The following is a 14,954-nucleotide window of genomic DNA, read 5'->3' on the forward strand; positions in this document are numbered from 1 at the left end:
CAGTCAAATAGTTCATGTGTTTGCGCCTCAGATTGTGGATTGTCCAGCAGGTTACAGTCAGACTACAGATATAACATTTCTATTGCTGAACCTTATGGATATCGTTGTCGGGCAGTAACGTCTCATCTCCATATTTTAACTTTTAGTTTTCATAAATTAATGCCCTACAGTACATGATCATACTAAAGCCTCACACAAAAGTATTAAAAGTAGCAGATCTATAAGGAAGATTTGGCCAGGGAGGAAAACGTTTTTTTTTTTTTTACAGAAATGTCACTTCTATGCCAATCCGTTTGAGAACTCAACAGATGAATCAATAAATGTTTTTAAATAATAATACATTCTATTTATAGATCAGAGCTGGGCTGGCCTATAAATGATCAGCACTAACTAGAAGCTTTGTTCCATATCAGTTCAAATAAGCATCAAGAGCTTAAGCTCAAGTTTAAAGGACAGACATATCCTTTGAAATAATTACATAACTAAACCTCTATGGTAAATATATGATCAAGTCAGACTATGTTCATAAATCAGGAGGCCAATATGTGTGGTACAGTATGTTAACACAATATAACTAGTACATCTGCAGTGTGTTGGAGGTGGTCTAACTTGTTATCTCTGCCCTGCCCCTCCCTTGACTGGTCTAGCTTAGATCTGAAAGGATTAACCACAAAAACAATTCTTCCCATAAAATTTTATTTCATGTATGCTTTCACACGTTTACCTTTTTAAAATAAAGCTTTGTACACGTATAATTCTCTCCCACAGTAAATAAAGGAAATGTGGGGTATTCAGGTTATTATGGAGGAAAAAGACAGCAAGGGTGAATTTTTTAAAGCACAACATTTAAAGTTCAAACAGAAATTCCTCTCAACCACCAACTTTTAAGTCTTGATCTCAACATTTAGTAAGTCACCCCCAAAATGAATATTTTGTTATATTTTGTCATCTTGTCACATTCCTGAATGAAGAATCAAAAAAAAATACATCAGAGCAGCAAAACCATATAAATAGGTCGTTCAAAGTTTACTTTGAACACTTGGATTACACAATGTTTTGATATTGTTTTTCTGTCATTAAGCTTGGGCCCATTTTTTCTTCAATTCATGAAATATTCTCTCAATTTTTAGACTCTTATTTCAGGAATGCGTCAAAAACTAAAAAACTCCATGAATGCAATGCTTCATGGGGTGGGTTATTGATCAAAACAAAAGTCATTTTGGGGGTGAAGTACTCCTTTAATTAATCTGAAGTTGCCACTGTATTATATATTGTATCCGTCACCAGAGGTAGGGTTATACAGACATATCAAATGTCATCTTAGAGCGGCTAAACCAACGTGTGCCACCAGTCCCCCCCAGGGAATTAAGCATGATACTCTAGAAGAGCCAGACCGATATATCGGAATCATTTTACTGTACTTACGGTATGGGGAATTATGCAGTTGGGCTTTTAACCACTTTCAACCTGGCATCCCTATCCTGGGCATGTCAACATATATCAACATTTTCTGAGTTTTCAAAAATGTTCAAAAATAGCAGATCTACTAACAAGCTAGATCGGCTATTTCACAAAATGTTTGAACAGGGTTGAATAAAATAAAGCTCACATTAAAATGTGTGTATTTTACATTTACTTGTCTGCTTGTAAGTGAAATGTTCTGAAATTGCCATTTTAAACAAATGAAAGTTTTTCAGAATGAATGCAACATTTTTGCAAAGAATATCGGTCAAATCATCGATAATCGGTGGTCTAGGACTCTCCAAAAACGTGATTGACATTGGATCCAAAGACCGGGCATCGGTCGGGCTCTACTTCCGTCGTACGGTGGTGTTGATCGGCTATTTTCAACACGTGCCACCGTTGTACGATGTTGTATAAATTAAGCATTAAAAATTAAAGCAAAGAACTGCATTACAAAAAAATCGCACAACTTTAACGTTTCATTAGGCCAAGTCCCAATCTGCAAATTGTGGAACAGTGTGAAACACAGTTCAACTGCACAACTGTCCTCCCCCTCAGATTTAAAAAAATAGTGAAAACATTTCTATAAATAAGGCTTTATACTGAGAGTGGAGAGGTTTCATGATTTGCGCTTTAAGGTCCTTACGCACTGGGAGTGTGATGAATAAACAATCTGAAAATGAGTCTATTATGAATATTTAACATCAGACTATTAATTTGTTGATGCCTCATTCATAAATTTGGTGGTTTCATTTGTGGTGAAAAATCTACCTCGTTTCGAAACAATAATTACGTTGCTTTATTGCCACATAATATTTGTGTTCTGTGTGGCTGTCCTCATTACAAAAACGGCATTTAAATGAATGCGAATTAAATTGCCTGAAAATCACAGATTGAGACTAACATTAGGTCTTAGGAAATATCCAAGACCCTTATGGAGGATGCCTCTGAGCATGTTTTCTGCTAGTGTGACCAATTCAAATACTTCTTAAAATAACGTTATTATCTATTATTAATGTAAGGCTTGACTTTACCAGACAAGCGGGTTAATGCCTTATACTTGGTCGCGCGGCACCGGAAAATCTACAAGCTCACAATGCGTTGCTCTGCAATGCGCTGTGAGCCGGCGTATGACAGTGTCTAAATTAAGCATTACTGTACGTGATGGATCCTACTCAGTGGGGGAACTTTCACAGTGCACACACATGATGGCTGGACCCAAAATTAAAAGACAAGTTTGTATTGACACTGATACTTGATTGACATTTTATTAGGCTGAACCATTTCTCAAAACAACCCTGGTCATCTATAATTACTGATCCAACAAATTATTTCTTTAGAATATAAATTACATCATGCACATCACTACTGCTTGAGAATTTTTTTTCAGAATTAAGTAAAATTTGAATTTCACCTAATAATTGGTGAGAAAACTATCTAGCTGAGTGGTGGAGGGGTGGTGGACATGTTGACCAGCATGCATCCGCGTTTAACCACTTGAACCCTAGCGCCCCCTATTCTGGAGTGAATATTCGGCGGGAATAGCCAAACTGCAAGTGCTGTGAGCTTGTACATTGGCTATTTTCCCAAAAGATTTGGTGTAGAGGGAAATACTACAGGATCTAGTATAGAGCCATGCAGGACCCTGGTTTAAGTGGTTAAGTTCATTGTATTATTTAGACGATTTCACAGTATCTGTTAACAATTCAAAATAAGTCACATTTCTTGAAGCATATTTCAGGGATTGTTTTGAGAAATAATTAATATATTGTGTTTGGACATGAAGTTCAGTCTCAAAACAGTTTCATAAACATGTTGTTAGGTACCAACACTATAAAAAGGGATCCCAAATGGTTCCATGGAGCAAGGAAAAAAAACCCGAAAACAAGTTTGTGGATATTTGGTTTCATGACAAAGGGTTAAATAAAAACCAAACTGTAACATCGGTTATTTTAAATTCAGTCAAGTTTATCCCCATATCCAACGTGTATTGGCAAGCATGAAAACCATGGTGTCACATTTAACCACTTCATCCCTATACATTTCATTGTAGAATGACTAGCGCAAATAGCCGATTTACAAGCTCACAACACATCGTAATGAGTTTTTCTGAAAATGTTAAATTTTCTTTCAAAGATTTAATTATTTGCAATTTTTCGCCTATAATGACATGCCCAAAATAAGGACACCAGGGTAAAAGTGGTTAAAAGTATATTGTAATTATATTTCATTGGGCTATTTTTACCCAACTGTTTCAACTGGCTCTGAGAAACCAGTGCTACAATTGGGGCTTGAAATGCATATTTTCTGCTCTCATGTTGACTTTGGAATTTCACAGGATCATTACAATCTACTTTCTCTAAGTAAGGCAACATTCATTTATAAAAGGGTGCCATGCTGTAATTCATTATGAATTAGGGCCTGATTTATCACTAGTTGCACGTATTGTCTTGCACCAAAAATACACTGTGAGTTTGTACAGTAGTTCTGGTGCGAGACACGACACGCAACCAAGTATAAATCAGGCATAACATTGACGGCACCAAAAAAAAAACATTTAGTTAAAAGTCTAGTTTTCCAGAGTGAAAACCAGGTCCCCATCCCTGTTGAAGTTAGAACACAAACATTAAATACAGGCATGCATACCAACCACCACGCGATCCCCAAATATATTCTGTCAAGGAAAGAAAACTAAACAATACACAGCACTTACAAACTCAAAAAGCCCATGAGGTATATACTAGAAAACTGTGCAAACAGACAACATAGTTCTTGAAATCTGTCACATGGATTTGAAGTGACAGTGACAAGTAAGGCAACGTGCTGCTGTTCTCACTGGAATCCTGCTGTTCAACCGACAGACGAGAAGTGAAATCAACTCCAAAACAAAATCATCCGACAGCCAGACTACTTTCCGTTTCATATTTCAGGCTGTTACTTTGAGAATGTGAGAAAGTCGTCTGGTATTTAGCAGTGTCTGAGATGTCCTACCCTACTGTATATAACAGACCAACAAAAAATAAAAGAAATGTAACAATCTGCAGTGCGTTGTTGTTATTCATCTCGAAAGATGCTTATTATTATAACAGTGTTTCTCAACCAGACGGCTGGGAACCCAAAAGTGGGTGGCAAAAAAGGTTTTGACAGGTATCACATATGAATTTAATAGAATATATTATTAATATATATTTTAATTTTAATCTGACTTCAAAATATGGTTCCCAGTATGAAACCGCTTTTAGAACCATCTTTTCAAATTGAGACGCGGTACTATGTGTGGATAAAATGAAGCGTTTCCAATCGGATCAATCAGAATATGCCGCGTGGCCGTGCTATGGCGTGCAGGATCAATCAGAATATGCCGCGTTACGGCGAGCGAGCTATGACACCCTGCAGCGGTATCTGATGCCGCGCTGCTATTTCCGTCCAGTGCAGCTGTCTGGCCGCAGTACAAATAAAACCCAGCCGTTCATTGATTGCTCTTCTCTTCCTGTCACAGCAAATGTTATCACAGCTACAACAGGATCACTAATAACCTCTGGAACAATCACAGTCACCTTTACATACACACCAAAGGACTGCTAACCACCTTAACCAGCAAACATTACCATCAGCTAACCTGGCTAAACTAATTGTACTACGGTCATATCGTTGCTGTCATGCAGAAACCTTGTGTCTCCATATTTCATCTTTTTAAGTTTTTTTCATAAATTGATGCCCAATGTTGTACTTGTCGCATAATAGCCGATCTACAAGCTCACAATGCTTCGCATTGAAATTTTTCGACTACGGATAATGTCATGTCCAAAAGGGACACCAGGGTGAAAGCAGTTAAGTCTGTGTGGGTTTTATAAATATTTAACTAATGAAAAGTATTAAGAGCTTGTGACTAAACAATAACTGCATTGGATCCATTGGAACACAGGTTATTCTTTCCATTTTCTGGAAATGTTAACGGTTTTGGATGTACAAGGTTTTGGCCCAACAGTGACGATAATAAAGATGACTAATGTCCAGGAAAGTCAGAATAACTTACAATTGACCATATTCACACGGCGGCATGTGTACTGTGAATACGGTTAGTAAGGTGACAAACCAGTGCTATGGAATTAGTTAGGAAAAAAAAGAGTTACATTTCAAACTGTTAACCATAAAACTACTATAGCAAAATAATATATTTTTTCTTCTCTCTAAAATATTGACATCTTTCTGAAAAAGGCTTGTCGGTCCACTTAAGGAGTCCCTGCTGGGGTTTTTTGGGTGGTAAATAATGTATCAGAAACCTGCTTATCTAGGGATAACAGTTTACATGATATCCCACATAAAAAGCTATGACTATTCTCATTTCACTACAGAAGCACAACGGATTAAATAACAGTGTTTGGCCCACTAATGCTTAATTCATACTCCGTCATACGATGAAGCATAAATCAGGCTTAATTGCTTCCCCACAAGAAATCCCCTTCACTTCCACACCAAGAAAAAAATGGAAGTTTTTTTTAAGTTTTGTTTTTTTACTAGATTCGAAGTAATACGAGGATGCTAGTGGAAGCTCTCTGGAGGCTCTAGAACTCTCTACCTGACGAAGCAGTGACCCGCGTGACCTTTAGGCCTCCTCTGGCGCTGTGGGCCGCTTCAGGTCACGGATCTGCTTGATCAGGTAGTTCTTCTCATCGCAGAACTGCTCGTCTTCAGACCGATCCGTCTGGAAGTGGCTCAGGAATTCCACCAACTTGGTCTGGTTCTTCAGCAGGATGTCTAGCACAGGCTGGGTCTTATTGGGGTTTGCCACAAATACCTGCAGGAGTTGTGAGAGATAATACTGTAATAATAATAATAATAATAACTAGAAAAGTGCATTCCTCGGAGTGCAGGTCTCTGCCGGGTCGGCCCACAAACTTTGGAAGTCAGTCAATCTGACTGATACATCTTGATCATGACTCCAGAGATAATGTACAATGATTTCTGTAAGTTTTGGACAAAATCTGTAGGAGTAGCAACAAAAGTGTGTTTTGAATAACACACAAAATGGCAGAAAATACTAATTTGGCCTATAAGCAGAGTTCTAAAAAAATATATATATATGATTGTACGACCTACGGAAAAGTTTGGGTTGTGGTTCTCCATGGCCTACCTACTGGGAGTTTGTGTGCCACGTTTCACAGCAAGCAAATGCGGTGTTCATCGCTCCTGTAAACTTTGAAAGCCAATCGTAGCCAATCGGAATGGAATCTGAAAAATCTGACAGTTGCATCTTGATCATGTGAGCACAGTGTGTTTTGAAGAAAACACAAAATGGCGGAAAATCTTGTCAGGCGGAAATGGGTGTGTAGTTTGGCATGGAGCCACCATGAGGCCAAATTGAAAAAAATGGGATGGAGGTTCTTCTTGGCCTCCTGAGAGTGTGCATGCAAAGTTTCACACCGATCAGTCCTGGGGTGCCAGAGATGAGCCGTTTACAGACATACTGACATGCACAGTGTCACACACAGACACACACAGGAGCAAAAATAGTCTCCGGCCTTCGGCTGTCCGGAGACAATAATAAGGGTGCAACAGTTATCTTTTTTGAAAAGTACAAGCTACAAGCTCACAACGCGTCGGTGTGACGCGTTGTTGGCTAGTAGATGGGCTATTTTCGCTATATATTTGCATGACACTGTTGTACAATGAAGTAGGACTTAAGTGGTTAATCAGAACAATCAAGCTTAACCCTAAACCTAATGATTAATTTAGTCTGTAGATGTGGGCATAGTGGAGCCACGTGGCTCATCGCCAATCTTGACCTTTGATGTGTGACCAGTGACCACTAAATTCCATCATAATATGTCAGATATTAAGTTAGAGATGCAATTAAGTTTTGTGGTGTTGTTTTGTAATTTGACGATGATACAGTGTATATCACACTGACAGCCTCATTACAATAGTTGATCAATCACTTTGTGGCCAATTAACAATAATTAGACCAGCGCCGATAATTAGACCAGCGCCGACGACTCTGGGCCATGTATGTTGGGAATGATGTAAGTGAGGAATTCATGCCCCACCCGCTGTGCAATACACGTTATCTGATGTACTTGTTGTACCAGTTGTCACGCACATTGCGTTTTGCTTCATGCTGCCGTTTTCCTTCGCTTCCTTCACCTTTGACCATAGCTCTCTGTATTTCTGTTTTGCTTCTTTATAGGCGTTTATGCCAGTTGCCATCCTTATTTGTTGCCCCTTTCGTTTATCAGAGTGAAAAAAATAACACTTGATACCTTTTCTCATTGCCATTGTTTGAGCAATATCCATTCGTTGTAATTGCATTCTGTAAACACTCCTCCATATGGAAGTTTCCACTGGTGCTTGCGTCTACCGCTGGTTTATCATGTAAATAAAGCACCTGATGCCTCCCAGTCTAGCATGCTGGTTTGTTTGGGGGTATAGCGTCAATGCTACATGCTTCATTACCAATGTAACTCTTGAAACCACATTCGGTGTGTCCACCAGACACCACAGGTGTCTTCAAATCCACCAAAACAGGTGAATGAACTTGATTATACATGCAGTTCATATTTTTCTTCTGAAAAGGATAGAAAGACACTAAAAGCCCCTTTCCTAATGGACACAAAATACACTAACATCTGGTGTTTGCCTTTCGTGGGAAAGGTCACGATCAGCATGAATTCCTGGGTCAAATGTCACGGGTATCTATTGGCCCCTGCACTGATTGGCAGTGATGGAAAAATTACACCAAGGCAGACGCTCAAATTTTTTGCCCACTTTTCATGATGCTGAGAGAGCTTCTTCCGATTCGAGAAGAGGAAATAAGAAGATGAAGGGCTCTACAGGGACAGCATTTCATAAGCATTTGCCCCTAAATAATACAGAATAAAGATTACAGCCTACCGTACTTTCTCAATCCAAATTACAAGTCATACAAGTAATTCAAATGTTTTTGCAAATCAAAATCCTCTATTAACCACCAAGTAATTTCAGTCTAATCTGTGAAAACCCTATATACAGTACTAAGTTGACCCGTGTCCCCCCCAGGGTTTATACTAGACAAACTTATTTTTTCCCTATACATAAATATTCTTGGCAAAAATAGCTGATCTACAAGCTCACAACACGCGTTTTGAGCTTGTTGATCTGTCATTTTTGCCAGACCTTCGCCCCAGAACAGGCAGGCTATGGTTCAAAAGGTTAAAAACAGTCATATGATCACACCCTTACGCACCTTGAAAACGTGGAAGGCTTCAAACTGGATGTTCCGGCTGTTGTCTCGGAGTAGATTCATCATGAGTTTGAGGTTCTCTGCTCTGCTGATGTACCTGGTCATCACTGTGAAGTTGTGTCTGTCCAGCAGAAGCTCTCCGAGCAGCTGAAAGATATGCAGCTTGGTTTACATGCTGGTATGTGACTCAACCAGCTAACGTGCTGCTGACCACATTCATCAGTTTGACTCCAGACCTGTGTAGCATCATGTCACATTGATGTCGTTAGCTACGCATTAAACTCACTAATAAAACGCGTCAAAATCTAATCGATGTATCCACAGGACGTACAATATTTTACCCCGATAACAATACATTATCCGCGTTAAAATCGGTTTTCAAATCATAGACATTAACAAGATGTTTTAGCATCTGTGCATGGTTAGGTTGGCAACCAATTTGAACACCGGTAGACTTGCTTGGTAACGCATTTCAAAGGCATTACAACTGGCCAATGGAAAAAAACAAGTGAAGGAAGATTACTGTGAGTACTGATTAGAAGTTCATTCAGAATTCATTCAGGATCTAATATTAGAGTTTTTTTTTATTTAGACAACAGCATGACTCGTACCTTCAGAGACTGTCGCTTGGTGACATAGTTGTCAGAATGCAGGAGCTTCTCATATTCTGTTAACACCTGAAACAAATGTGCACAAAGATGCAACGTTTTTTTTTACCAATGTTGTCAGTATAAGCTTCTATGTTTTATCTTCACATCAATAATAGATCGCTCACCCTGTCGTAGTTGGTCTCCAGGAAATCTGCACACATAATCTTGTGTCTTGTGAGAAGATCCTTATAATGCAGAACAGAAGACAGTTAGAGCTGAAATCAGTTACATTGGATCTGCCAGTGGAAAGTGGAATTGGACAATATTGGGCAATATTGATACACATTATATCGATATCGTGATATCGTCTAAGATTTGGATATCGTGATCAATTTGTGATAAGGCATAAGTGTTTGTCTTTTCCTGCTTTTTAAGCACCATAGCAACCAATATTTTACAAATATTCAAACTTTGCGAAGATATTCGATATACAAGCTCACAACACGTGTTATGAGCCTGTAGACCTGCTATTTTTGAAAATGTATGTAAAAACTATAATTAATTGTAATATTATCGTCCCAATATCGATAGAGGTATTCGGTCAACAAATATTCTGATATTTGATTTTGTTCATATCGTCCAGCCCTAAATGGAATTTGATTTTGTTCATATCGTCCAGCCCTAAATGGAATCAAGCTGGAGAAAGAGGAATACCTTGAATGAAGCGAAAGCATCTGAGGCGATGTCAAACGTTGACAGCTCCACGTAACCAAAGAAGCGGTAGAACTCTTCAGAGAAGAGCACCGTCCGTGCCAACGGCTCGTGACGCAGACATTCTCTCAGCATCATCCCACAGTTGAGGGCCACCTCTGCACTCTCGTACCTGTTGCAGATTATATGCTATACTGACTGACCCATATAACTTTAAAGTGCTGCTGAACTTTGGTAGAACCTTCAGGTTGTGTAGGCAGCTGGGCGTGATCGATACTATCTAACCCTTGATGGGAGTTCTCAATCACAATAAAAATCGACTAGTTACCAATATTGGTGTAGCGTGAGAAACAATGACTTCAGTAGGTGAAATTGCATATCAAGACTTTTTATATAATCAGAATTCACTTGTTTGCCTTTGATTCTGTGATAAAATGGTTATTTTTAGACTTTTTGTCATACAATAAGAGAAAGGAATCGCTACTTCCGGTACCTTAAATCACACAGCACAAAATCAACAGATACACATATTTTTGGACTCTATATCACGCCCTTGTAGCAATACAACCCGAAGTTCTACATCGCTTTACCGATCTATCCAGTGCAAACAAAGTAATCCATCCAAGAAGTCAATAAATATTACTTGTGTCAGAAGGCACATACCCTTGTAGAAGCATGAAGAGGATCTGGGGGTGTGAGGAGATGTATTCTACGGTGGGGGTGCGAGTACCGATCTGACGTCGCACAATATTGCTGAACAGATGCACCACATCTTTCTTTCCCTGTGAAACAGATTACTAGAGCAGTGATTCTCAAGCCTTTTAATTTCAAGGACCCCCAGTTTGATATGCATTAAGCCACAGACACCCCCCCCCCCTCCATTTAATACTACTATTTAACCTCTGGGACCACAATCTACACTGTAAAGTCCTCAGGGTTAATTCAACTCAGAGGGTACAAATGGACCCATTAAGGGTCCATTTGTACCCTCTCAGAGTTACAGAGCCAAAACGGTCCAAAATTTTGACCCCTGGTGGTCCCCGGACTGGACATTGAGAAACTGTGTACTAGATTACTTTTCGCTCTGGGGGTTAAGCCGTCCCAATCAGACATGCATGCCCACCCACATATAACACTGCAAAGAACCGCCAGAAACAAATCAATATTTTCACAAGCATAACAATTTTGTCCCAGGAAAATTGTACAGTCTCCCCACCTCAAAATCAATCTTTTGCAGATTTGCAATCAGGGCTATTAGGAGGTTGGTGTTGTACAGCTCCTGTGCCAGTTGAGCCACCGCTTCGGTCTGAGGTTCCTTGTCACCTGTCCCACACAAGACCTCTTTCAGGGAAGAGAGGTTCTTTGAAACCTCCTCTGCAACCTTCGGATAATAAAAACAGTCCGTGTCAGAGGCCATTAGTGAGGTTAAGAGGCCATTGTTAGCCATAAGTCATCATCATTACTGACCTTTTCACACTTTTTGCTCTCTGCAGCGTCCAGCTTTTCCATGTACGCAACATTCTCCTTCAAACTCTTGACTATTTCAGCTGGGCTCTTCTGAGACTTTCCAAAAGGAAAAGGCATGATGGAGGCAGAGGAAACGGAGTCTAATCCCAGACGAAAGCAAGGAGAAAGAGTCAGCTGTGATATATAATTAAACCATTCTAGCTTCCTGACATTTTAAAGACCGGAACTGACTGACAAGCATGCACTTGCATACACACAGAATCAGGTTGATTCTATCCATGTGAAATGCAGTGCTAGATAATAGCTTAATGATATTACTATAATAAATGTTTGTTAAACCAGCTTACACTATAACTAAGATTAACACGGTATTTCCTCTGACTACAAAAGAAGCATTGCTAAACATATACTTAAATTGTGTTTTTCTTATTGATTTCTCATCTAATATTAAGGTTAACAAACAAGGCAATATTAAAACGCTCTTATTATGAAACAAGCAGCATCAGGGCACATGGAGAGAGAACTTTAAATAGAACTATTTCTTAGTGAAAACATTACAAAACTATTTGATATAATTTAACTTTATAGGCCCGACTGAAAAATACGAACAATTTACTATTATCCATTAGCAAGTTGACATTCTGTAAATGAATAGCATGTAATAGCCATTTCCCCCTTTATTACTAATGGTTTTCTGCTTTTTAACCACATTGGACGCATTGGTTGATGGTGATGTTGATTTAATTAAAAAGTTCACTGTGTGCTTGTAGAGTTAGCTACTGAAACAAGCAAACTAAACTAAGTTAAGATAAACGTCGTAGGTATGAGCTCGTTTGTTAGGAACAAACTGTAAACAGTAGCGGAAAAGCACAACAACAACAATATCTGCTGTTAAATCTTATTAAAGTGTCGACATTAAAAGACTCACCAAAGAGAAGCTGTTCGTGTTGAACTTGAAGGAGGCTTGGTGGCTAAAGGTTAGCTAATGCTAATGTCAGCTTGCAACTTACAACTCCGCCGTCTCCCCGAGAGAAACGCCCAACCACGATAATAACTCAATAATTTAAAAACATGTGATTTAATTTGTATATAAAGTACTCAAACGGATGAGTTATTAATCTCTCTACAACAACTCGTCCCGTCGCCAACAAACTGGCTAACTGGCTAAAGTTGTGTTGAGAGAGAACTTCATTTCCCTGTTCTGGTCTCTACACCAGCTCCACATGGGGTAATTTTAACCTGAATTTGGACTCCACATGGGGTAATTTTAACCTGAATTTGGACTCCACATGGGGTAATTTTAACCTGAATTTGGATTTCACATGGGGTAATTTAAACCTGAATTTGGATTTCACATGGGGTAATTTTAACCAAATGTGGACTTCACATGGGGTAATTTAAACCTGAATTTGGATTTCACATGGGGTAATTTTAACCTGGATTTGGACTCCACATGGGGTAATTTTAACCTGGATTTGGACTTCACATGGGGTAATTTTAACCTGAATTTGGAATTCATATGGGGTAATTTTAACCTGGATTAGGACTCTACATGGTTTATTTTAACCTAGATTTGAACTTCACATGGGGTAATTTTAACATAAATTTAAACTTCGCTTGGGGTAATTTTAACCAGTGGTGGAAGAAGTACTCAGATATTTTACCTAAGTAAAAGTAGCAATACCAGTTATACCACAATATAAAAATAGTAAAAGGCCTGTGTTCAAAATGTAAAAGTACTTAAAGGTAGGGTAAGTGATTTTCTTTGGTTAAAATAAGTGTTAAATAGCTCTATATTCTGATAGTACTCATTGCTATAGAGTGTTTGTTCAGTAAAAGGAGTCTCTCCAGCTCTTTATAAAACAGAAAATACATTTTCGTTTCAGTTTCAGTTTCATTTCCAATTTTATCCAATCAGGATAGAGAACTCAATCGGGATATAGATAGAGACACACAGGGACTACAAATTTCACGCCCACTTTTGAGACAGCGCCGCTACTCGAGGTCCGTTAGAACGATGAACTGCAGCTGCCAATGCAATCCCTATGAGAGGATATGAGAATTAGCCTACTTTTGAAATATTCGTACATTAACTGGAGACGATATTGATTTAAATAAAAATATGTTTCCAAATGTATGGAGTGTCTTTGTCAACACATCTTCTTGTTTTCTTAATAGTTGATGTGTTTCACATTTAATTTGCCACTTTAACGAGTTACCCATAATGCTAACACAGCAGAGGGTAGACAGCAGACAGGCATTTCAGTGACATCACTGTCTTTACGAGCGCCGAGCGCCGACCGACAGCGTACCCACTGTAGAGGCAGGAGAGGCGGTCGCCTGCCCAACTAAGATCTCGCCTCCCCTAAAAAAAAAAATAACCCGAAAATGTGTCATTGCGTGCTTAATGTCCTCAAAGTCACGCATCCAACAAGCTTTAAACTGAGCAGATTGGACCTTCTGTTCCAGAGATAATGACCAAAACCTATTGAAAACGTCCACTTTCGCCAGTTTTCTGGGTATTGAAAACCTCAAGGGATGCGTCCGTGATGCGACCACTTAAAGTCTGGATCTCCGATGCTAGCGGTTTTGACATACTGATGGAGTATATTATAGTATATTGTGGGTAGTATATCGAGATGAAAGATATGGGACATTAAAAAGGACAAATTAAACAAATGGGACAGATTATTAGAACACCAAAAAAATCGCTACAGCCTCAGTAGTTAACCAGTGAAATGACGGTATTTTACAATGCCTCTCATAGAGATTGCATTGAGAGCTGCAGTTCATCGTTCTAACGGACCCCGAGTGTCAAAAGTGGGCGTGGATTTGTAGGCCTTCCGCTTCCGGCCGTGTGTCTCTATTAAACAAGTGAAATTGGAAGTGATGACACTAAGAAATGAGCAGGCAAAATTGGAACTGGAACACTATAAAAATGAAGCTTAAAAATGGGTACTTTCTCCTGATTGGCTGAGATTTTGACACCTACCGGAAAATGTATTTTCTGTTTATTAAAGGAGAATTCCGGACAAATTAAGTGTTATCTGTGATGTCTCGTTACTCACCTACCGATGTGAAAAGTAGCGTTCTTTTTTTTCATATATTCCCCTGTCGTCATTTTTTAAACCCCCTCCGTTGTCATAATGGGAGCGCGTGGCTAAGGGAAATTCGTCTATTATAACCGACGCAAAGTTGTTTTTTTCACTACTAGTATTCATAGTAGAGCAGGAGCGCCGGAAGGGGTTAAATAGTGGGGGGGCAGCGATGACGTCATAGTGGGCGTGGCCAAGTGGTGACGTCATCACTGTCACGTTCCGTTTTCGTGTCTCCCCACCCCACACACTGCGTCGCGGAAGTCTCTGCGCGCGAAGCGCGCGCGATTTTTTTGGGCTTAATTCATTCTTTAAATGACCATAAAACAACATTAACAACACTCTACCCATCCTTCAGTGTGTGTCCCATCCTCAAATGTTTTACTTAAGTAAAAGTATCAATGCAAT

At 39.2% G+C, this 14,954-nt stretch overlaps 1 protein-coding gene across 1 annotated transcript; it reads right to left on the reverse strand.

The window, feature by feature from the left end:
* Positions 1-679: 679 nt before the first annotated feature.
* Positions 680-12,668, reverse strand: cab39l1 (calcium binding protein 39, like 1). Its single transcript, XM_080415344.1, has 9 exons — positions 12,380-12,668; positions 11,452-11,591; positions 11,201-11,365; positions 10,648-10,766; positions 9,988-10,156; positions 9,459-9,518; positions 9,295-9,360; positions 8,687-8,830; positions 680-6,262 (listed from the first exon to the last, which is right to left on the reverse strand). Exons 2-9 carry the CDS (start codon positions 11,566-11,568, stop codon positions 6,071-6,073), a joined length of 1,032 nt encoding a protein of 343 aa, XP_080271470.1. The 5' UTR covers positions 11,569-11,591; positions 12,380-12,668; the 3' UTR covers positions 680-6,070.
* Positions 12,669-14,954: the final 2,286 nt, after the last annotated feature.

The sequence above is a fragment of the Gymnoscopelus braueri genome (assembly GCF_963280865.1).
Source record: "Gymnoscopelus braueri genome assembly, chromosome: 20".
NCBI classification, from domain to species: Eukaryota; Metazoa; Chordata; class Actinopteri; order Myctophiformes; family Myctophidae; genus Gymnoscopelus; species Gymnoscopelus braueri.

What these genes read in the sequence shown, in the direction of transcription:
- cab39l1 (XM_080415344.1), bottom strand. Translation starts at nt 11,568, where the DNA reads ATGCCTTTTCCTTTTGGAAAGTCTCAGAAGAGCCCAGCTGAAATAGTC. An exon ending in AGAGCAAAAAGTGTGAAAAG is followed by an intron (nt 11,366 to 11,451) that starts GTCAGTAATGAT and finishes TATTATCCGAAG; the next exon opens with GTTGCAGAGGAGGTTTCAAA. An exon ending in AAGCCTTCCACGTTTTCAAG is followed by an intron (nt 6,263 to 8,686) that starts GTGCGTAAGGGT and finishes CAACTCCTGCAG; the next exon opens with GTATTTGTGGCAAACCCCAA.